This window comes from Lytechinus variegatus, chromosome 7 (genome assembly GCF_018143015.1).
Source record: "Lytechinus variegatus isolate NC3 chromosome 7, Lvar_3.0, whole genome shotgun sequence".
In the NCBI taxonomy this organism is placed as follows: domain Eukaryota; kingdom Metazoa; phylum Echinodermata; class Echinoidea; order Temnopleuroida; family Toxopneustidae; genus Lytechinus; species Lytechinus variegatus.
The window spans coordinates 12,503,223-12,526,250 of NC_054746.1; the positions used below are offsets into that span (position 1 = coordinate 12,503,223).

The 23,028-nt window shown below is 37.0% G+C and overlaps 1 protein-coding gene across 4 annotated transcripts in view; it reads left to right on the top strand.

The window, feature by feature from the left end:
- The window catches only part of LOC121418464 (S1 RNA-binding domain-containing protein 1-like), a 35,192-nt gene that overhangs the window by 922 nt on the left and 11,242 nt on the right, over positions 1-23,028 (top strand). For 2 of the 4 annotated variants that reach the window (XM_041612354.1, XM_041612355.1), the window contains exons 2-15: positions 5,308-5,507; positions 6,275-6,436; positions 7,578-7,695; positions 9,055-9,187; positions 11,656-11,755; positions 12,183-12,333; positions 14,420-14,628; positions 14,781-14,938; positions 16,329-16,419; positions 17,066-17,173; positions 17,792-17,883; positions 19,059-19,141; positions 20,577-20,683; positions 21,133-21,345. In XM_041612354.1, the coding sequence (XP_041468288.1) occupies positions 5,353-5,507; positions 6,275-6,436; positions 7,578-7,695; positions 9,055-9,187; positions 11,656-11,755; positions 12,183-12,333; positions 14,420-14,628; positions 14,781-14,938; positions 16,329-16,419; positions 17,066-17,173; positions 17,792-17,883; positions 19,059-19,141; positions 20,577-20,683; positions 21,133-21,345 (1,880 nt within the window). In that variant the 5' untranslated portion in view covers positions 5,308-5,352. Of the gene's footprint in view, positions 1-879; positions 883-948; positions 1,038-5,307; positions 5,508-6,274; positions 6,437-7,577; positions 7,696-9,054; positions 9,188-11,655; positions 11,756-12,182; positions 12,334-14,419; positions 14,629-14,780; positions 14,939-16,328; positions 16,420-17,065; positions 17,174-17,791; positions 17,884-19,058; positions 19,142-20,576; positions 20,684-21,132; positions 21,346-23,028 lie in introns of those variants that run through there. The other 2 variants (XM_041612357.1, XM_041612356.1) reach the window with 2 other exon arrangements.

A 23,028-nucleotide genomic window follows, 5' to 3' on the forward strand; every position in this document is an offset into this window, starting at 1 on the left:
GCCTTGGTGTTGGTGTTAGTGTTGAAATTTTGATTGCTTCCCCTAGCTCCAAAACTTATTCAGAGTTTGTAAAACTGATTCAGATCACATTATTGACATCTCAACAACGAGTGAGTGACTTTTTGGGACCATCCTCATTTTATGTTTGGTGTTTATATAATCGTGTAAAAATTGACCCAACACCAAAAGGTCAACACTGAACTTGAAATCACCCAATGGCTGTGAAGTGTACCGTATAAAAATAGAAGCTAGGGCCTATATCATTAAGTCTCTGTGATGGGGTGTCCAAACTTTGCGGACTTTTCAAAAATTTTCCTTAGGCTTAAATTTGTTCACAAAATATTCACAATTTATGCAAAACCAATTTTAAGAAATAGTTACCAATTGAAGAAGAATTCATTAAAAAAACAAGGAATTTGTTATGAAAAGATGGGAAGAGCTTACCATGCTTACGGCCGTGTTTACGTCGCCATCTTGATTTCTTTGTCTTCCGCTTGGCGACGGCACGCAAATCGCGCGATTTTTAATGAATTCTTCTTTTAAAATGAAATCAATATCGCAGAAATGTTGGAAATGAAGTTGGACCCCATCATGTACATCTTACATGTTTTAGGGCTAGTCTAGATCTTGGTTTAGAGGGAAAGTAGAAATCTCGGGGGCGAAAGTTTCAGGTTTTGAACCCGTACGTGGGTGAATATAGCTTGGGATCCCAGGCGTCAGTGGGGAGTAACCCTACGTAGAGTAGATGACTTTTACTCCCCAGATGCCTCCAGGCTAGATGAGTGGTGTAATCCAAAGACAAAAAAGAAGGCTTCAAAAAGATAAAGTGTCCGAACACCCGACCCCCCATCCTATAAAATCATTGACAAAAATGTGAAGTAGGTCAAGGGGATTCGCCGGTATCGCGATCACAAAATTCTATTCCCATTGTTGAATGCGCACTGTGCTGGAAAACCATTCTGAAAAAGTGTGACCTGACTTCGGGGACCAGAGTTTTTGAGGAGATTTAAACAAAAACTCGAGCTCAAAATCCAAAGGTGAGATATTTATATCAGATAGACAACAAAATGCTGTGGCAAGTTCCCCCAAGTCTGTGCACACACGTATCTGCACGATTCTAGTAAAAGAAGATATGCATGGCTCGACACTAGCGGCGGTCCGACAGTCCCAGACCGGTAAAAATCGCTGTCGGGCCGGTAGATTTTCAAAAATAGGAAGATTTACTGGTCCGACATGACCAGTAAAATATATCATTGTCGGGCCAGTAATTTTTCAAATAATAGCAAGATTTTAAGGATCCGACACGACCAGTAATAAAAAACCATTGTTGGGCCAATAACTTTTCCAGAAATGGTCAAATTCACTGCTAACTATTTCCCCCCGATAAATTCTGTCATTCACACACAGAATACACACAGAATGAATCGCACGTAATTGTTACTAGAGTAGATACAGTGTACATGTAGCCAGCCACACAACCCACATGGTAAATTCTCTACTGGCTGTGCGAACGAAGCTTGGCTAAACTCTTGCAAAAATCACTCACAGAACTGTCAAAATTCACGATTCATACTCATGAAAGGCTCTTATAATGTCCATATTTCCTAAAAATTGGAGTAACTGTCATTTGTAAGCAGTAAAAGGATAAATTTTCACTTCTGTTTGGTTCAAACAGATCGGGTATCAGATGATATCATCTGAATACATATTAGCCCCACATATGCATTTATGTGTGTGTTGATACACATGGTTTCTGACTTTCTTTCGTAGCTATTTTAATTGAGCCAAAAAGAAATCAATAAATTATTTATGATGATAGTTTTAGCTTTCTTCCTCTGTTTTCTTCCTATCTTTCTTTCCTTCTTTCTTTTCAATCTTTCTTTGTTTCTTCCCTCCTTTCATTTTTTTGTTACTGTCTTTTTTATTTTTCCTTTTTTCTTTAATTCCTTCTTTCATTCTTTCAATCCTTTTAAAAAATATTTTTCTCTATTTCTTTCTTTTTTTTTTTGATATTTTTCTTTCTTTAATTCTTGAGTCCATCCATCCTATATTCATCTATTCTCTTCTTTCTTTCCTTCCTTCCTTTTACCCTTTCTTTCCTTCATTCTTCATTTCTTTCTTTGTTTCTTTCTTTTTCCTTCCATCCATCATTTATTTACCTTTTTTATTTCTTCCTTTCTTTGTCTCTCAGTCTTTCTTTTTTACTTCCTTTCATCTATTCTTTTACCTTTTCTTTTTTTTATATTGCTTGCTTCTTTCCTTCCTTTATTACTTTCCTTCTATCATTTTACATTTCCTTTATTTCTTCCTTAATTCCTTTCTTCCTTCTTTCAATTCTTCCTTCCTCTCTTTCTTTCTTTTGTCCTTCTTTCCATCTCTCCTTTAACCCTTTCTTTTTTATTGCTTCTTCTTTCTTTCCTTTACTACTTTCTGGATTTGTTCTTTCTTTCTGTATTGTTTGCTTCATTTCTTTCCTTCATTTCCTTTTTCTTTTCTTTTCTTTTCCTTCTTTCTTTCCTTCTTTCTTTCTTTTTTTCTTATTTTTGTTCCTTCTTTATTCCTTCCTTCCTTTCCTTCTTTAGTTCTTTCTTTTTTTCCTTCACATCTATCCTTTCTTCACCTCTAAGTTTTTTTTTCTTCCTTCCTTCCTTTCTCTTATTCTTTCTTTCTTTTTCCTCCCTTTCCTTCCTTGCTTCCTTCCTTTCTCTTATTCTTTCTTTCTTTTCCTTCCTTCCTTCCTTCCTTCCTTTCATTCTTTCTTTCTTATTTTTGTTCCTTCTTTATTCTTTCCTTCTTTAGTTCTTTCTTTTTTCCTTCCTTCACATCTATCCTTTCTTTACCTTCTATTTTTTCTTCCTTCCTTCCTTTTATTCTTTCTTTCTTTTCCTCCCTTTCCTTCCTTCCTTTCTTCCTTCCTTCCTTTTTTTCTTTCTTTTCCTTCTTCCTTTCTTTCTTTTCCTTCCTTCCTTCCTCCTTTCCTTTCCTTTCCTCCCTTTCCTTCTTTGTTTCTGTCTTGCTTTCTTTTTGTCCTTCATTCCTTCATTTTATTTGGGGGGGGGGGGTAATGAAAGGCTAGAAAAATAAACTTGCGCCTTTTTTTAATGTTTTCTTTATTTTTTGGGACCAGTAGATTTAAGTTCGGACCAGTAAAAATTTGAAAAACTGGGTATCTACTGGTCCGACATGAATAGGTTGGACCAGTAGAAAAAAGGGGTTAGTGTGGAGCCCTGAGATATGCAACGAGCATGAACTCTACACATGCAATACATAGACAGGTATTCATTAAAAAATCCAATTCAAAATGGTGGAAAAATAATGAATTTAGGGCATTTCATATGACGGCCTCAAAATGCAGCCTTTCTCATCAAAATCCCTGATTCGTGTGCGAAGTGAATGAGTGTGCGGACATTTTTTTTTCAATCTGAAAATGACTGCCTGAGGTTTTTTTCAAGAAAATCCTATATTTTCTTTCATTTTTTAATGAGAAATTTGGTATACTTTTAATGATATAAGGAACATTATTAACTGAAAGATTTTGTGAAATAAGCAATTCATGTTAAATCTTAACTCAAGTTGTTAGGTGTGCAGACTTGGGGCCCACCATCATAGAATTAGTCAGTACCACATTCAACTCACCTTTTTTTATTATATCTGCTTGCAAAATGATATTGTGATAATAATAATAGGCATTTATATAGCGCCATCTATCTAGAAATATTCTATTCCGAGGCGCACAAGAAAAGAAAGAAAGAGAAAGTTTGGATGAGTGTCAAAGTGTCAATAACTAATACTGTTAGAAAAGATAAGATTTCAGTTTGGATTTAAAGGTCTCCAGTGATTGTATAATTCTTAAATTTAATGGCAAATAATTCCAGAGAGAAGGTGCTGAGGCAGAGAAAGCTCGTGCACCATATGCTACACGTGTCTTGGGAGTCTTAAGAAGTTGCTGGTGTGATGATCTCAGGCTTCGAGCTGGTGCATAAGGCGTGACAAGCTCTTGTAGATATTTTGGTGCCAAACCATTAAACACTTTCCAAGTGAGAAGAAGTATTTTAAATTCTATACGCTTCCGGATTGGCAACCAATGTAACTTTTGGAGAATTGGTGAGATGTGTTGATATTTTGATGTACCAGTTAAAACCCTGGCAGCTGTATTCTGAGCATACTGAAGTTTATTAACATTGCGTGAGGTTATATGAAAAAGAAGAGCATTTCCAACATCTGATCGAGATAGTACAAGTGATGCTTGAGGATATCAGATTTCTTCGAAACGGGCGCTAACACAACAAATTTGCTGATCTTTTGTCAATGTTTTTGTGAATACTGAACTCATCTTAAAGAAACTTACACCAAAGGGTAATTTTAGGTTGCTTTTCACGTTGATGTCAGATTTTAAGGATATTGGCTACTTTTTGAGATAATGACCGTCCGCAAAGTATGGACACACATGAAGTTTGGACTCACTGCCATACAATAAGATGAGCCCTTTTGATCACTTAACTTACTTTAGAAATTTGAATAGAAACCTACATTATACAATATACATATCACTCTATGAAGATTTCAAATATGTCCAAGCTAGGAAGACAACAAGATAAACTGCAGGAAAACTTTATTTTCCAGTAGATGCTGTATAACTTTAAAGATATAAAGATTATGCCTTTATGGTCTGAAATTATCAGCCCAAATTCCATACTTGAGATTTCTGAGATTGAGAAGTTCAGATATGTGATTGTGAGAAGGGATCTCACTTTATTGTCGTACAGCCTACAGGGACTGCAGAACGGTAAATTGAAAGTGGGTGGGGGGGGGCTGATGACCATTAAAAAAAATCACAGTCGGAACAAGACGGTATGATGGGGTGACCATAATCATGAAGTTGATTTTCAATTAAAAGTTTCTCACAGTTCACACAAAATTAATAAAAATCATAGGCCTGAGTACCAAATGGAAGGCAAGATCCCAAAGTCGAATTCGCTTGACAGAATTATGTACAGGAACTTATGTAGAGGAAACCTTCCTTGACGATTTAATGTTGATTAAAACTTTGCGGTTGCTGTTCGAGGGAAACCATTACATGGAGGCTCAGGCCCTCAGGGTGATTTTGCCCCAAAGTGCTCATAAGAGCCCTGGAAAGAAAAGAAAAAGAAAAAAAAATCAATTTTTTGCAATGTTGAGTATTTTCCAACGAAGCAGGTTTAGACAGTCAGTTGTGAAAAGTAGGCTAGCCCCAAAAATGAAAAGAAGAAAATTCCCCTGTGCGCAGTTGGACACTCATGGAAGTCTTTCCACTTTTTCTTCAAAAAGGTTTTCGAGGATTGCTGAGCTTCACTAAGTTGAGAACTTGACATCATGGCCAGGAGGAGATCTCTAAGATTACATCCATCTGATGGTGATGATGACGTTGTATCCGATGAGGAAAATCTGAATGATTTGTCTTTCTATGATGGCCCTCCCTGGCATCCTCCCAACGTCATCTGTGATAATCTGAATGAGTCAGGCATCAGGCAAGTTTATTCTTGTAAATTGTAATAGTATATCCTGGGATAACCCTGACACACTGATTGAAATGCAAGCTAACAAAAACAGCATTTGTCATGTCAGTTTGTACAATTATCCTGAGGCCCAGACGGATTCAGAACTACATCTATAAATTATTTAGGAATTACAAATCAGATCATTTTGGATGATGCATATAAGATAACCACCACAATGTTTAAAACCTGGTTTTCTCTGGGCTCAGAAAGGTTTTGCAAACATTTAAAGCTTCCAACAATTTTATGCATATTTTCAACAATTTCATGCATATTTGGCATACTTTGCCACATTAAATGTGAATGTTGAACGATTTTTTTGACTTTCGTGTCCTTGTAAAACCTTTGCAAAAGGATTGTAAATCCCATGAAAAATGCAACATCTAAGTGTATATTACGATTTTTTTCTCCAGATTATAGTAAATGAATTTATATTGATTTTCTCGCAAATTCATTTGCCATGAATTATTAATAAATCATATGTTATAAATAGATTGCCTTGAGTGTGGGATTGAATCTGCAACCAGTCTTAGTTACTATGACTGAGCAATAACCATATAAACCTGATAGTATTCTGTTGAGTTGCTTGAAATGTTAAGGATTCAATTTCATATCTTCGTTCTTTTGTATTTATGTTGAATGCTTATTGTTTGAAAGTTAATTTATTGCCAGTGAAGGAAAGAAATTGTGTAGTAATTAAACAAACCATTAATAATATCCTGAATCTTGATTCTTTACAGGAGTAATGGGCACCTTGTTCAACAGCGAGATGTTGAGAATGTGGTGAAACTTTTGGAGGAGGACTGCACCGTCCCCTTTATAGCACGTTACAGGAAGGAACAGACCAGTAATATGGAGGCAGCAGTAATAAGAGAAATAAAATCTTCACTCGAGGAGCTGAAGTATGTGTACAATTGTGAATTTTACCCCCCCCCCTCTGTTTTTGATAATCAAATCAGCTAAATTGTTGATATCATTTTTACAGTGTTGATAAAAAAAGTTAGTGAGCCCCACCGTAAAATCTACGTATTCAAAAGTGTTCAAATTATGCCATCTACATTCAATATTGTTTGTTTCTCTGGGCTTGCTGGACAGTGTGCTATTGTAGGGTTGTTGTCTACGTTCAACACCCAGAAGAAAGGAGTTCATTTTCTGAATGGGGTTCACTAACTTTAAATCACCATTGAAAATTGTTACATTCAAGGCTTTGACTAAACCCAAACTATCAAAGTCCATGTCCTTGAATGCCTTATTGTCTGGCCTGAATTCCCCTCTCATTGGCCTGATGTATTTAATTTTTCCTTTTCCCATTTGTGCCCTGTAGAATAATGGCCTTGTCCTAAGAAATTGAAGACCTGGAAAGCTTGAAACTGAAAATCGTATTGCCTTTTGCAATTTCGCAACAAATCACACTCATGATATAGTATTGAAGAAAGTCATAAAGGACAAGTCCACCCCAACAAAAATTTGATTTGAATAAAAAGAGAAAAGTCCAACAAGCATAACACTGCAGATTTCATCAAAATCAGGTGTAAAATAAGAAAGTTATGACTTTTTAAAATTTTGCTTAATTTCCAAAAATAATTTCACCAAAATCCTTCCCTATGACATATTGAGGGTTTTGGTGTGATATTTTCATTTCCATTAGTCATCATGTTATTAAATATCTTCAAATTGATTGAATTGAATACGTACCCAAATCCTACCTTTGGACTTGTTATGATTTTTAAGGAGAGAGGTGGTATACTTTTATTAGTCTAAATGTGATTGAATACATTTTAAAGAAAATTAACCCAAATTTACCTAAAAATCCTTCTTTTTGGCTAATCATGATTTTTAGAAGCAGATTGGTCACATGTATTTTCATTAGTCGAAATATTAATATTTCAAATTGAAGGAATTGATTATGGACTAAGTATCATACCTTTTGACTTATCATGATTTCATTTTAAAGAGTGGTCACATTATTTCATTAGTGAAATGCTATTGAATGCATTCAAATTGATAGCATTTTTTTTGCAATTTATCTTCTTTGAATGCCAGGGCAGTCCAGGAGAAGACAAGATTTCATCTGCTGAAACTTGGAAAGGAAAAAAAGTTATCGACGGACATACGGGAAAAGCTCTGTAACTCCTACAGCATGGAGCAACTGGAACAATTGGTTTGTTTTATTTCCATCATTTGATCTTCAAGGGCATATGAACCTGCAGCCATATCAGTCCCACCTCAAGCCCTTGGCTACTCCTATCTATTCTGGCCAATATCCTTACCCACAATTCAACATTCTCAGCTGTGTAGTCTTCTAATATAGGCCCACTTGAATAATAACACACTCATTCAATACTCATTACATTCATACTGTAATAACTATGTTATGAAAGAGCTAGACAGGTACTATTCCTCTCAAAGCATTTTAGTTTTTTTTAATGAAATAATGTAGGCTATGTTTGTAGATGTATTGATAATTATGAATCTCAAATGGTATCTCTCAAGACTAGCTATTCACACAGTCGACGAGAGACCACACCCGGTGTTGGACAGTTTGATTTCCCTGTAATGCCTGACTAAACTTTTGTAAAGGATCAGTAATATGAATAACACTTGATTATCATCTTACAAAAGGGTAATATCCTTACATACTTTTTTTTTTTCAAATTCAGGTTTATAGTGACAATTCAAATAGTCAAATCTTAGATATGTTGTGCTCTCTTCTTGGCGATGTGTCTATTTTCCTCGGGAAAGGCTCTTTGATCAGTTATCTTCCAAATATGCAGATAAGATATCTAATCCCTCCAGACAGAGTATACCTTGCAGAATTTATCTTGTAAAATACATTTTCATTTCATATCTGCAGCATTCTAACTGTTTATGAGCATCCACATTTTAAAGTTACAGACGGGAGCTGAAAGTTAAATTGACAAATGGATTGTTATACACCAAATAACCTATACTGTAAAATATGGGAATATGATGAAATTTATTCGAGTATAGCAAGTGTCACATGCATTAGCTGCACATATATTTGGCACAAACATATCAGCTGTTTGGGGTCATAGTACGAATAATAATATTTCTTGGCCAATTCAAATCTAAGATTTCACTAAAGTTGTCAGTAATTCAATTTCTTCTTTTTTTTCCAAAAAAAAATGAATAATTTAAATACCTAGATTTTTACTAAAAATATTTTTGTTTTTGTGAGTAAAAAGAAATACAAATTTGTTAACCTAGGATACAACATTCAATGAAAAACAATATTCACCCCTGGTAATTGATTTAATTCTGTAATATAATCCTACACCAATAATTGCTAGCAAATTGCTTTGAATATTAACGGCTAGCTTTATATAACTGGATATGTTTTCATGTCATATTAGGATGCTTCAAATGTAAGTTAACACTTCTGTTCTTTTCCTGTTCAAATGGTCAGTAAGGATTTTGTCTTTCCAGAATTTATTGCTTTTGAATGTGAAAAGTTGAATGACTGTCGATGCCTATGCATGTGCTTTGTTTTTATCTGCAGGTTGCTCCTTTTAAAAGTGGTTCAAAAACAACATTGGCTGAGAGAGCCAGAAAGGCTGGATTAGAGCCTGCAGCAGAGAAAATTTTGGGAGATAAAGGTCTCTTTAACGTACAGGACTACATCCAGTCAGAAGGTGATTTTTACTGCCCTGTTCAAACCTCATTTCTTAACATTTACCCCCCAAAAATGAGAGCAGGGCCAGGCCTGAGATTCTCCCAATATTTTTTCACCAACATAGGTGGTCTCTGAGATCGATGTAAATGCGGTATAAAATTAAGGGGGGTTAGGGTGTCTATTTTCAATGCCTTATTAGCAAAAATTGCTAGAAAATGAGGGGCACATTGCGCCCAAATTCACACAAAGTTATAAGTTCTGGCAACTTGCTATTGTTACTTTTTATGAAAATTGCCTTCATGCATTCGAAAACTTGATTCTTCAACGGCTATTTGAAGTTTATTGCACACGGTCGGGATTGATCGTGGGCACTGCCATTCTGTATTACCCACCAGACCGTTTGCGCGTTGCAGCGGAGGAAACCGGTGCGCGCGCGATGGCTGCATTCAATTCATGCAGCATGCAGGCGCTAGGATAACCCAGGGAACTCTGGTCCGCGAAGCGGGGCACGGGAGCTCCCTGGGTTAGCGCTAGGCGCAATTACGGTGATTTGTCAATACAGGAGTTCTTTCGTGCGAGCAAAAAAACAAGAAAAGTTTATGAAAAATTATGGCTTTTCAACGGGAATTTCTTGATGGAGGGGAGGAGGGGAGTTCGTGAGAAATGGACTTGGAAGTGGGTTGATAAATCAGTGGATGGTAGGGTGGCAAGTGAGTGCATACGGAAATTTAGGAACCCAGTAAAGCTTACTGTATGTGGTGTAATAAGGAAGTCAAGTACGCGATCACGGCTGGAGCATGATCATGCAGGAATGCCAAATAAGCAATTACTAGTACTGTGATCATCTAATAAATTTCAGTCATGTAATATGTTGTACAGAACTTTCATGTATGCTCGGCTTTTTCATGATTTTGTATCTTGAATAGTTTGGTCCAAGAACACTATGCACACGTATGATGCTCACAAGTTTTGCTAAAGAATTATTTAATATACGTATTGTGCATTTGATTCAGAAATATTGAACTCAAAATCTCCTAAACCTCTGACATGTATAATTGAGAGGTATTGTTGCATGCACTACCAATGAAAGTATATTTCCTGGTGAATTTAAGCACTTTGTGCCTCAGAAACACAATTCTTTCCCTTTTATACAGCAAATTCCAGGCACTTCATGGTGTTTAGGAGATGCCTTCTAGATCCTCTGAAACCCCCAAATCCATGAGCTTTGGGGAGCTATGCCCCCTCGACCCCTCCGGGGTGTTGCCCCTGGACCCTCGGCTGTTAGGTGCGAGGTTCTGGTCACTTCGCTCCCAACGTTCACAAAAAACAGATATTTTTGAAAAGGGCCACTCTCAGGCCTGGCAGGGCCCATTGAATAAGAGTTACCAATCTGGCAACATTGCCATCCAATTGTAACTTGAATGGAATCCTTGATTGGTTTGATTTTGATTGGCTATTGATCAGGATTACCATGGTATTTACCATTGTATGGCAAAGTTACCATAATAGAAACGTTTATGCAATGGGACCCAGGTAATAAAAGCTATCTTTTAGAAATATGGCGAAAGAATGTTGCTACATTTCGTCACTACTATCTAGCTTTTTCTGAGCTTTCCTATTTGTTTTCTTCATTTTTTGGATAGTTTTATCACTCCAGCAACAAATTGATATAAGAGACATTTTCTGTAAGGCACCTTCACAGTCTGAGCTGCGTCTTTCAGCTGGAATCCTGATCAGTATCTTTGCTTCCGTTTGTCCATCTTAACTGAAATCCTCAGCGCCTTTTTACTTCCGATTGTCCAGCTAAACTGGAATCCTCAGCTCATTTTCATTTCCAATCATCCATCTGAACTGGAATCTTCGGCACCTTTTCACTTCCAATTACCCAACAGAACTGGAATCCTGCTCAACGCCTTTTGCTTCTGATCATCCAGCTGAACTGGAATCCTCAGCACCTTTTAACTTTCAATTACCCAACTGAATTGTAGTGTTTTGTGAACAAATTTTCGGCATTACTACTATGTATTCAAGATCGCATGCTTGATCTTTTAATGAAAATCATAAGTCAGAAAGATGTATTTACATTGATGAAATGGAGTCCTTCTCGGGGCCTTTTGCTTGCTATCGTCCAGGTGAGCTGGAATCCTGCTCGGTGCCTTTTTACTTCTGATCGTCCATTTGAATTGGAATCCTGCTCACAGACGCAGCTCAGACTTGTTGAGGTGCCTAAAAGAGCAACATGCCACAATATCTTACTAAACATCTCTCTTTATAGCATGACAGGTGTTTTTCATGCAAGGAATATGACTTTGAAGAATAGCTCACAAGGTTCAATGTAATATAAACATATTGATGACAATTCTTTTTAAGAAATTCGGGACTGGAAAGTCGATATCAAATTTTCAACATTTGTAATCTGAAATGACTGTTTATTACCATTTTGCACTATTTCAATCTTGGACTAACTTGGAATAATTTTATCATTAGGATGTACAAGGACTGCTAAAGAGGTAGAGGAAGGTGTGCAGCACATTGTTGCTGAAGTGATATCCAAGGACAAGGCCACAGTGGACTATCTGAGATCTTGGTAAGAAAAAAGATAGTTTTAGAACCTTCCACAAATTATTTTTAAAAAATTAATAGAATCTAAGTAGGTATAAATCAAAATATAATGATGCTGGTAGAAAATGTGTACTTTGCTGAGAAATTGACAAAATAAATTTCCCTGTGAAGTGTTTATCATTTTTTATTCCCACCATTTGCTTTGTAATTCAACCCATAGATCAGAGATACTTAACATTTAGAAAACAAATCCTACTATTTAACAAAACTTGACATATTGATATTCAGACATTCATAACTCATTGTGTTGGTAGTGTCGTTAAACCTCACTCCGTCTATCAATTCAGACACTGCCTGATCCACAACTAGAGTAATCTAGTGGAAGATGGATGTTTAAATATATCTTAAATTACTGAAAAATCCCCTTAATCTCAATTTGTTTCCATTTGTAGTGTGAAAGAGATGAGTTCACAGATATTCTTATGTGTGAGCAAAGCCTCGCAGGCGAGGAAGAAGACCAAGAAAGACCAGCAAGTAGACTTTGAGAAATTCCAGTCCTACATGGACAAGAAGCACTGCATAAATACGGTCAGACCTCATCAGGTATAGTATTAAAGTCCTGGGAGGTGTTTCACAAAGATTTAGGAATGACTTCAGTTCTTAAAGTCGCTCTTAACTTACAAATAGCCTTATGAAACATCCACCTGGGGTGGGGGCATTTCATAAAGTTTTTGTAAGTTACGAATTATCTTATGCCGGACTGATGACCCTTTCTTATGCCATGAGGCAAAACTATCATTAGAGAAGGCAAACCCCTGTTTCGAACCATAAAACTCACCCTGGTACCGTTATTTTAAGGATCTGAACATGTGTTTCTTGACCTTGATGGGTCCGAAAGAGCTTACCAGCACGTACATACGCAGTGTGACAAACTTGCTCGCCAGCGCATGCAGTCATTTTTATTTCTCTTTAATAGTTTCTTTATTTCGGGGCTGATTTTCTTTCATACTAAATTGAAAACAAAATGACGTTTGATTTCAAAACACGATATGCCTTTGAAAACTTGAACAAATATCAAATACAATAATTTAATTCTGAAAGGCCTGCTTCAGGCAGAACTACACGTACATAATATAACAGCTGCTGTTTATGGTCGAATAGGTTCTTATGGGGAGGTGAAAGAAATGTGGATTATCGGGCGATACAGGGTTGATAACGCTTGGGATTGAAATATCTTGGATCCTCTAACAAGGTTTTTGTTAAGGGGGTGTGAAACAGCAGTTCAGGGCCTGAACTGCTGTTGTCTCCCCAACAACGGTTTGACATAATGGCTTCATGATATTTTCCTTGGTAGCTGACTTTCCCACCTAAGAACATGTTCCAGTCGGCCATAAAGTCATTCGTAACTTTATGTTTAGCTTTATGAAACACCCACCAGGGGTTGATTGCATGAATGGGTCTTTGCAAAGACCGTCTTTCGGGTCGCCGATTTATCATGATGCCCCTTTGAGATATCCATTTGATAGATTTGACCTGTATATCTATTTTATTCATCCATTCATTTCAAATGAACAAAATACATTGTTAATAAATGAACATTGATTTAAAATTGAGGTAAATGATTTTAATAGTAATAAATTTTGAAAATGTGCTTTATATGTTACATCTTAACAAGTGGTTAACCAAAAGTACACGTCTTGCAATGAACATTTCATGCAATTGGCCCTATATCTTTAGAAATTTGTCTAAAATGAAGAGTCTTAATATGAAGCTTTTAATATAAGGCTATATTAACTCTTGGCATAGGCCCAATTCAGAATGCAGGGGCCTGTATTCTGGTGACCATTTTATATGACAGTTACCATATTTAACAGTACTCCGCCAATTAAATTCAAGAAGATTTTTTGGAGCGTTGTGGCCCAGTGGATTAGTCTTCTGACTTTGAAACAGAGGGGCGTGGGTTCGAATCCCAGCCATGGCGTAATTTCCTTCAGCAAGAAACTCATCCACATTGTGCTGCACTCAACCCAGGTGAGGTGAATGGGTACCTGGTAAGAAGAAATTCCTTGAATGCTTGAGTGCCTAGGCAGCTCAGCTAAAGCCGGGGTAATAATTATAGCAGGGCCTGCTGGTAGAACAGTTTTCGAAACTGAAGTGGCTACCCTGGGTAAATATACCTATATTATTATTATTATTATTATAAGACTTGTCAGATTTGACAAGTTTGCAAAAAACAAATCTTGACAAAATGCTCATGTGGCATCCAGTTATTCTTAGTGTATGGCTGTGCTTACTCTATCAAAAGCTGAAAGTGTCAAGATTTGGTATACATTGTATATTTCTCATGTATAATGTGCTTTTTCCTTATGTTTTAAAGGTGCAGAAAACTAATTTTGATATTATTCCCAAATGAGAATGGATGTAAAATGATCTGTTAAATGAAACCCTTACCGTAGAAATACATTGCGCCACAAATAGTTAAACCGCACCTATGTAATTCAGAATACAGACCTGTGCTCAAGCATTCAAGCAATTTCTTCCTACCAGGCACCCATTTATTACACCTGAGTGACAAGTGCAGATAAATGCCTTGTAATAGGACACGAGTGCTGCCCTGGGATTTGAATTCTGCAGACTCCTCCTCTCAGCCACAACACCCAATAAAGTACACTGTTTTAATAATTTCTAGGTCTTGGCCATAAACCGAGGAGAAGAGCTCAAAGCTCTCTCCGTCAAGGTTAGTCTACCGGACAGACTCAACGAGAGATTCATCCACTGGTGCAAGACTAAGTGGTGCTCCAACACTCAGCCCAACTCATATGCTGCTAGGATCATCTGTATTTCAGTAGAGGATTCCTATAATCGTCTTATGGCTCCGATGATCATGAGGGAGATCAGGTAAAGAATATTGATGACAGTGATGATGATGATGATGATGATGATGATGATGATGATAATGATGATGATGATGACTATGATGATGATGATGATTTATGTAAGCATTTGTGTTGACAAATACTAACACACATATTGATTTGTATTTGTTCTAGATCCAAGTTGAACAAAACTGCAGAGAAAGCGTCCATTGAAGTATTCACCCAAAATCTCCATCGGTTACTACTTACACCACCGGTCAAAGGCAGGGTTATATTGGGAATAGACCCAGGGTTCAAGAATGGCTGCAAGCTAGCCGTCATATCTGCCACAGGTGTCTTAAATTTTTTTCTTATATTCTGATATTTTTTAAGTATTACCAATGCGTCATCTACTTTTATGAACATTCTTCGTATCTGGTTTTCATGTAATCTATTCTTTAGACTCTTTGCTGAGTATTTTGATAATACCTAACCTAATTCATGCCAATATAATGCTTGTGCTTTGAAATCAACTAGTTTTGTATTACTTGTTCTTCAGGTAAACATTTTGAGTATTCCAATACAAAGTGCATTCCAATTCACTTTCAGGAAGTTTTTTTCTTTTTCTTTTTAAAGGACAGGTCCACCCCAATAAAAAGTTTATTTGAATATATTTGAATAAAAAGAGAAAAATCCAACAAACATAACACTGAAAATTTCATCAAAGTCGGATGTATAATACGAAAGTTATAACATTATAAAGTTTTCACAAAACAGTTATATGCACATCCTGGTCAGCATGCAAATGAGGAGACTGATGACATCATCCACTCACTATTTCTTTTGTATTTTATTATATGAAATGTTCTAATTTTTCCTCATTCTCAAGTGATATAACAATTCCTCCCTGAACATATGGAATTAGCATTGTTGAATACTATATGGTTCAGTCAATTTGGTCCATATTGTAAAATTTGTAAAAAAAATGAAATATTGTATAATTCAAACAATAAAAAAAGAAAAGAAATGGTGAGTGAGGGACATCATCGACTGTCTCATTTGCATGTCACTGAATTGTGCATATCACTGATTTTTGGAAAATAAGCGAAAGTTTAAAATGTCATAACTTTCTTATTTTACATCCGATTTTTATGAAATTTTCAGCGTTATGCTGGTTTGATTTTTCTCTATCTATTCAATCAACATTTTCCTGAGGTGGAGTTGACCTTTAAGCACTTAATTATTTTGTTTTTCATTTCTTCAAGAAGGGAATAAAAGCATTGTAATGATTCTCCATTGATTGCAACAGAAATTAAAACTCTTCATTTACATTTTTTAACAAGGAAGTTTGTTACGTCTTTTTTTAACATTTCTGTATGTACTCACTTTCTCGACATCATTGCTAGGGTTTTAAAACCTTTTATCTCAAAATCAAAAGAATTTGATGACAGATTAGATAAAGCTTGATTTTAGACCCACACTCTCTTGCGCAGAAAGAGTCCTCTTCATGAATTAGGAGACTGTTTTCAGACAATATGAGGTTGCCACCAATGCCCTATTTCTAAATTGCAGCTTTTCTAAGCTGGACTGAAATTTAAATACAATGGAGATAAGAGGCCATGACACTCCAGCAACGAACTGTCATTCAGTAATTAACATACAGTTGATATCCTTTTCTGTTTCATGTGGAGCAAGAAGGTCTGTTCTCCATGTTCCTTTGTTTTGACTTCATATTTTATTCAGGTGAAATCGTAATGACTGATGTAAGCTACATGCATACGGGGAATAGGTATCTTGAGAAGCGAAGAATGACCGATCTCATCCGTAAATTCCAGTAAGATTCTTTCCATCCGTAATGATTTTCCTGGGGAAACAAAAAGCTTGTATCTCAAGAAAATGGGAAAGAAATAAAAGATAAATGAATGCAGTTGCAGAAAAATACTATACACTTTGATGGCCCATTGGGTAAACTAACTGATATAACTTTATATTTTCATAAAGAATGTGAATGCAATAATTGAGCATCTGAATATAAATCGTCCAATTTTTGTCTCTTGGCCAAGTATACTTTAATTGCCCAAATTTGAAAAGTGTCCAGTATTTTTTTATTTTCTCAAAATGACCCCTACGGACTTGGCCTTTTTTATATTCATGTACTCAATTATATTCTGTACTTGTAATTATTTTAAACACAATTGTGTGGGCTTTCTTATTTTGTGAACCAATCCAATGGGAATTGATTTGCATTATTTTTTCTCTAGGCAAATGTTTATGACTTTTTCAATTGCCTGATTTGTGTTCGTGTTAGGCAAGTTCTAAATATTGCTTTTTCAGAAGCTTAATTTGTATTAAGAATATGATAATGTTATCTATATATATATTTGATTTAATACATATGATCCCTTCTCAATTACAAGGTTAAAGATTCTTTCTCTTTTTCTCTCTCTTTCTCTCTACCCCCCCCCTCCCCTCTACCCAAGATGTGAAACCATCGGCATAGGTAATGGAACAGCGTGTCGTCAAACTGAGGAGTTCATTTCAGAGGTCATAAGGTCAAATTCTTTTCATCCACTTCATGTCCAATATTGGTAAGAGTTGCCATAATGTTCATCAGGTATTCTTTTAAGAAATTTAAGCTTGAAAGAATTTTAGTTACTATACAGGAAAGGATTCTGAACTAATCATATATATGAACTAAAATCCTAATTGATTTGTTACTTAAGCGCACATTTTGTTATAGTTTGCTATCCGCAAGCTTATTTTTAGTACCGGTATGTAATTATAATGAAATAATATTCTGATTTTATATAGTGCTTAGCACATCGTAACAGTGTCTTAATCTTAATCACTTTGCAAAAAACCTGTCACCCGTTTCATAAAACTTTTCGTAAGTTACGAATGACTATACGAACGACTGGAACATGTTCTTATACATGAGTCAGCTACATAGGGATATATCATATAGCACAAGAAAGGGTCACCAGTCGTGCGTAAAGTCATTTGTAACTTACGTAAAGTTGTGCGTAACTTTCCGAACAGCTTTTTGAAACACCATCCAGGCCATGGAATCCTTGAACTTCATTTTATTTGGTATTACCTGAGTGAAATTTTCATTAAGTGTAGCTTAAGTAAAATCCAAACACTATATTTCATCATTATCTATAAGCTTAGTTAAGTATAGGACATTTATTTTTCATCTTTGATAGCATTGTGAATGAAGATGGAGCATCAATATACAGTGTGTCACCTGAAGCTGAGAAAGAGATGCCAAAGTTAGATCCAAACATTAGAAGTGCAGGTATGTAACCCTGATCTAACTATTTTATTTATTTATTCATTTATTTGTTTGTTCATCCGTTTGTTTGTTTATTTATGTATTAGTCCTGAAGTTAAACGTTTTTCCATCTGGTAAATGACCACTCATGCCACTAATCATTTCAAATTTGACGGTTTCGGATAAATGGGTATTTACTGTCAGCCAGGGATTACACATTGTTTGTGTAGCTCCTTGTAATATTTCAAGTTTTTTTTACTTAATTGTCATCAAAAGTCAACACCAAGACTTTCGAAGCTGTGTCTTTACTAGTGATCTTTCATAACACAAAGTTCTTAAACTAAGTCAGCTAACCATATAAGCTCACAAAAAAATTGGTCCCTCACGTCGCTCTTATTTCGTGGTGCGGATGCAGGTGATACAGCTCAAAAACGCGCACTTGATTTGTTTACTGGCTCACAATCGCCCCCAACACAAAAATATGTACATTCCGCATAAAGTATAATGAGCAGAGCTTTCGAAGCCAATTTGAAGATCAGGAATCGCCCACAGAGATCGGCTCATTGGGCCTGATCATTGATATGTCCTATCGGTGCATGTACTTTCGATGTGCAGCAAAAGTACACTCTTTAAATTGATAATTAAAAATGATCGATACCTTCAGGCTTCAGCATACTGTATAAAAGAATTGGACTGCAAGAGAAAATGATGTGCTAGTCTATTAGATTTTTTCTTGGCAATTTTTCACCGATAACTTAGTACCATAGTAGAAAAACGTTCGCTTACCATTATACCAATTGTGAAATAAGTCTTGGGTAATGTGTATACGATAATCAGTACCAGTGTTGCTATATGGAAGTCTATATTCATGGGAAAGCAATTATTTAAATTAATTAAAAGACATTATTATTCCCCTATAATTGATTCAGCGAGATAAGAATTAAAAGGTCGATCCCAGATGTAAACAATCATATCAGGGGGCCGTTTCATAAAGCTGCTCGTAAGATAAGAGCGACTTTAAGAACGACGGATGAACCTTTCTTATGCGCTAAACCATCGCCGATTAATATACCAATTACCACAAGAAAGGATAATCAGTCATTCGTAAAGTCGCTCTTAACTTACGAACAGCTTTATGAAACACCAACCTGATTGATGTTGTTTAACACACACACACACACTGCTTGCTTTGTTCATAGTATCAATCGCAAGAAGACTTCAAGACCCTCTTGCTGAACTTGTCAAGATAGATCCAAAACACATAGGTGTTGGCATGTACCAGGTAATATTTTGACTATTTTCATCAATGACTCTCCATAAGAGAAAAACGTATGAGAAAGGATTGGGTTAGGTTAAGTTTTTAAGCTTAAGTTAAGATCTTTATTATGTATTTGAAGAATCATTGGAAACAACTTTGAACATATTTATACCTCTTATGATATTTTAATAAAGGAATATCTGTGATTTAGCCTTGTATTCCTCTCATTATTAGTGAAACAGAATCAGAGACTTGTATGTGTATTGATGTCACTTAAGACTGGAATCCTATAGGATTATCATTTTTGTGCCCTGTAATACATGTTACAGTTTAATATTCAGACGTTAAAGTTTCTGTTAGTGTTTGATTTTTAGGAAACTGCAGAGTTTACCCTACCGATTATCCAACAAATAAACATATTTTGGAGTTTATCTTTGGTTATGCCCAGTTGACACTTGCACGCATTGTGGTTCCCGCATAGTTTGCGCATGGGCACGCACTCATGCGGGCCAATGCGCGAGCTATGCGTGCCAGCTTGCGGATAGGTGCGTGAAACGCGTGCCAAAATTTTCAACATGTTGAAAATTTTGGCACGCATTACAAATTTGTGAACTACCGGGTATGCGCAACCTAGTTGTGCCACTGCGTACCACTGCATGGCATCGAAATAGAAATTTCGTGGCGCAAAGAATAGTAGGTACACCCCCGGGTAGTGGCACGCAGTTCACGACAGGGTCGCGCATACTTTGCGCATAGGTCAAGCATACTTCACGCATAGTTCACAAATGATATGCGCAAAATTTTGAGTGCAGACCACGTGATCAGTATGAGTCGTCCTAATCAACAAACGTAGAGGGTGTCAACACAAGAACTTTTAATATTTAGATTTCTGCTAGATACGTCACAGAATAGGGTGTCGAGAATATTTCCTAAAAGCACGTCGGGACAGTGCGTGAACACTGCATGAGCTATGCGCGAACACTGCGTGAAATATGCGCGAACAATGCACAAACATGTCGTGAACGTGTCGGGACATTGCGTGAACTAATATAGCCAAGTCGTGCCATAAAGTGTCCCGCACTGGCACGCCTCAATGCAGGGCAATGCGGGCACCACATTGTGTGCAAGTGTCAACCGGGCGTTAGTCCAATGACCAGGGGAGCACTTTGTAAAGAATCTTTTCATTGGTTGCCTAGGGGTTTTCACCAAAAAATTTGATCTCGCCCAATCAGATGCAAGGGTTTCAGTAGCTTATAACAGCTGCCATTGAAAGTCACTGACATGATGCTTCCTGAAACATCCCCCTTGAGAGTATTCCATGAAAACAAAATTGTCAGTGATTTGCAAAGGATAATTTTCTTTTACCCAATCAGATGCAAGGATTTCAGTAGGTTATAAAGTTGTCATTGTAAATCACTAGCAGATTGTTTCATTAATCATTCTCATTTTCATACAATAGCATGATGTGCCAGAGAGATTACTGAAGGCAGCGTTAGGAGATGTGGTAGAGGAATGTGTGAGTTTCGTTGGAGTGGATCTCAACATTTGTTCAGAAGTTCTGCTCAAGTGAGTCAAATCTTGTTCATTTTGTTATTTTAGTGCCGTAATTGATTCACTGATTTTTATCAAATTATATGTCTCTTATGAGGTCATGATGATGATGATGATGATGACATTTTGGATAAGGATAATGATGATGATTATGATTATTTGATTCTATGTGTCAGATGTCTGTCAGATGTGACACTCCTTGTACTCCACAATGAGAATCCTCCTTTAGCATAGCTGCCATGAATGTAGTCAACTGTAGTTGGAACTTGTGAAATAAGAAGTATACAAATGTTGCCTGCTCATGAGAATGACAGTGGAAATTATCTTTGATTAACTTCAAATTCTTCAAATTTTGCTGAATATGACATGACTCTTCTCTGAAGCTTGATTTATTTTGTTCTCTACCATGATATGTGGTGATAATAACTGAACCAGCTTTAAGTGTATCTTTCTTAATTTTGTAGATGGGTCTCAGGCATCTCAGCGGGTCTAGCTAAGAAGATAATAGCCCACCGTCAGAGGGTTGGAGCATTCACCAATCGTCAGGTGCTGCTCGATGTGAAGGGCCTTGGACCCAAGACCTTCAAACAGTGCGCCGGGTTTGTCAGGATCAACCCCTCGAGTAATAATACCGCTGAGCAGACTACCAAGGATGAGGTCATCGTCATATCGACAAGGTAGGTTTCTATCAGTGATGTTCCATGACATTTGCTGCGATGACAATTGCACTGGCGACAATTATTCTGCTAGAAATTCCATACACTAATGAGATGACTAGCTTCACATGTACCCTATCTCAACCTACCCTAACCTGTAACCTTATTGCAACCCTAACCCTGACCGTACATCTCAGATGAAATAACGTCCTGAGCAATTGTCACAGGAGTAAATGTCTTGTCACCATCTTCTTCTTCCCTTTCTGCTGATTTCCTTCAGTCCTGGAGAACTCTGGGATCCAGTATGTGCACAAAAAAGTGGTTTGATAGGAATGTATAGAAATGAAAGACCAGAGAGCTAGGAAGAGGGTGGGCTATAATATCTCACAAGACTGTCTAGTTATTATTCACCAACAAAAACGTTTTGACATGAAGCTCATGCAAGAAATGAGAGCAGTAGTGAAGTTGAGCTAAAGCAACAGGTATACTCGTTGCATAAGTGTCCAATCCGAGAAGTATCACATTTGTAATAGCTTCTGTTGCTTGTGATACAGGAGTTATGTCAAGATCTTGTTGAAGATAGAGAGGAAGGTTGCGGAGGAACCTTTTCCTTGCTCAGTATAGAGAGTAGATGCTTCAAAAAGGTGGGTTACAGTCTCATTCTTGATATCGCAGTAGCAGATGCTATTATAATGCTTTCCAGTCTTAGTGAGATGTGAGTTGGTAGCATAGACACCACAAAGAAGTTTGCACTTCAGACATAAAGCTTGACGGAGGCTATGAGAGTTGAGCCTTGACAGGAGTAGGGTTGTAATCTTGGTGTGGTTTAGGTGACTAATCAGCTGAAGTAAGGATTTAGTTGCTAGAGCTGCTTGGGATTCTCCATCCCTATAGTCAAGGGCAGCTTTAGACATGAGTCTTTTCCATTGCTTGTACTAAATAGGGGAGATGAGAAGATCATTGATGGAGGGTAGGTCATACTTGTTAAGAAGAGACTGGAACATTTTGGCAGTCTTGGAGTTGGGATGCTGGCACATAATAAGAGACCTAGGAGAGTTTAAACATGGATGTTTGGGCTCTATCTGTGCAGTCTATGGATGCCTTAGGTGGATGACCTCTGAACCATACAGCATCCTGGGTATACAATATCTCTCCCAAAGTGATGCCTTGACTGCGGGGGTGAGTCCTATTCCGAATGCGCCCACACTTAAAGAGCATAGGTGGATCTTCTTAGAAGCAGCGTCAAGTTTGTGTGAGGAGCAGTGATACCCAGATGAGGGTGCTTATCCACAGGAGGTATGCTTCTAGGACCGCATTGCCATGCCTCTGAGGTCTGGGGACCAGTTCCAGTGATGATGGCACTCTTAGAAGGATTGATGGTATAGCACCACCTGCAAGAATATTCAAAGACAAGTTGAAGCATACTGTTCAGTTCTTTCAGGGATGTAGCAACCAGTGCAACATCACCTTCGAGTACAAGAATGCCTAGATGTATATGGATTGGGTGAAAGCTCCGAGGCCTGATGAATAGAGGCTGCTGATCTGACCATCCATGAAAGCCAGATAGAGTAGAGTTTAAAGATTTCCTCCTTGTCTTACACCTTGTCTCTGGAAAGCTTCCACTTATTCTGCCCTTCCTCCACACAGCAGAGCTAAGATCTTCATACGATCTCTTTATAATAAGCCAAAGATTACCCTGAGTAC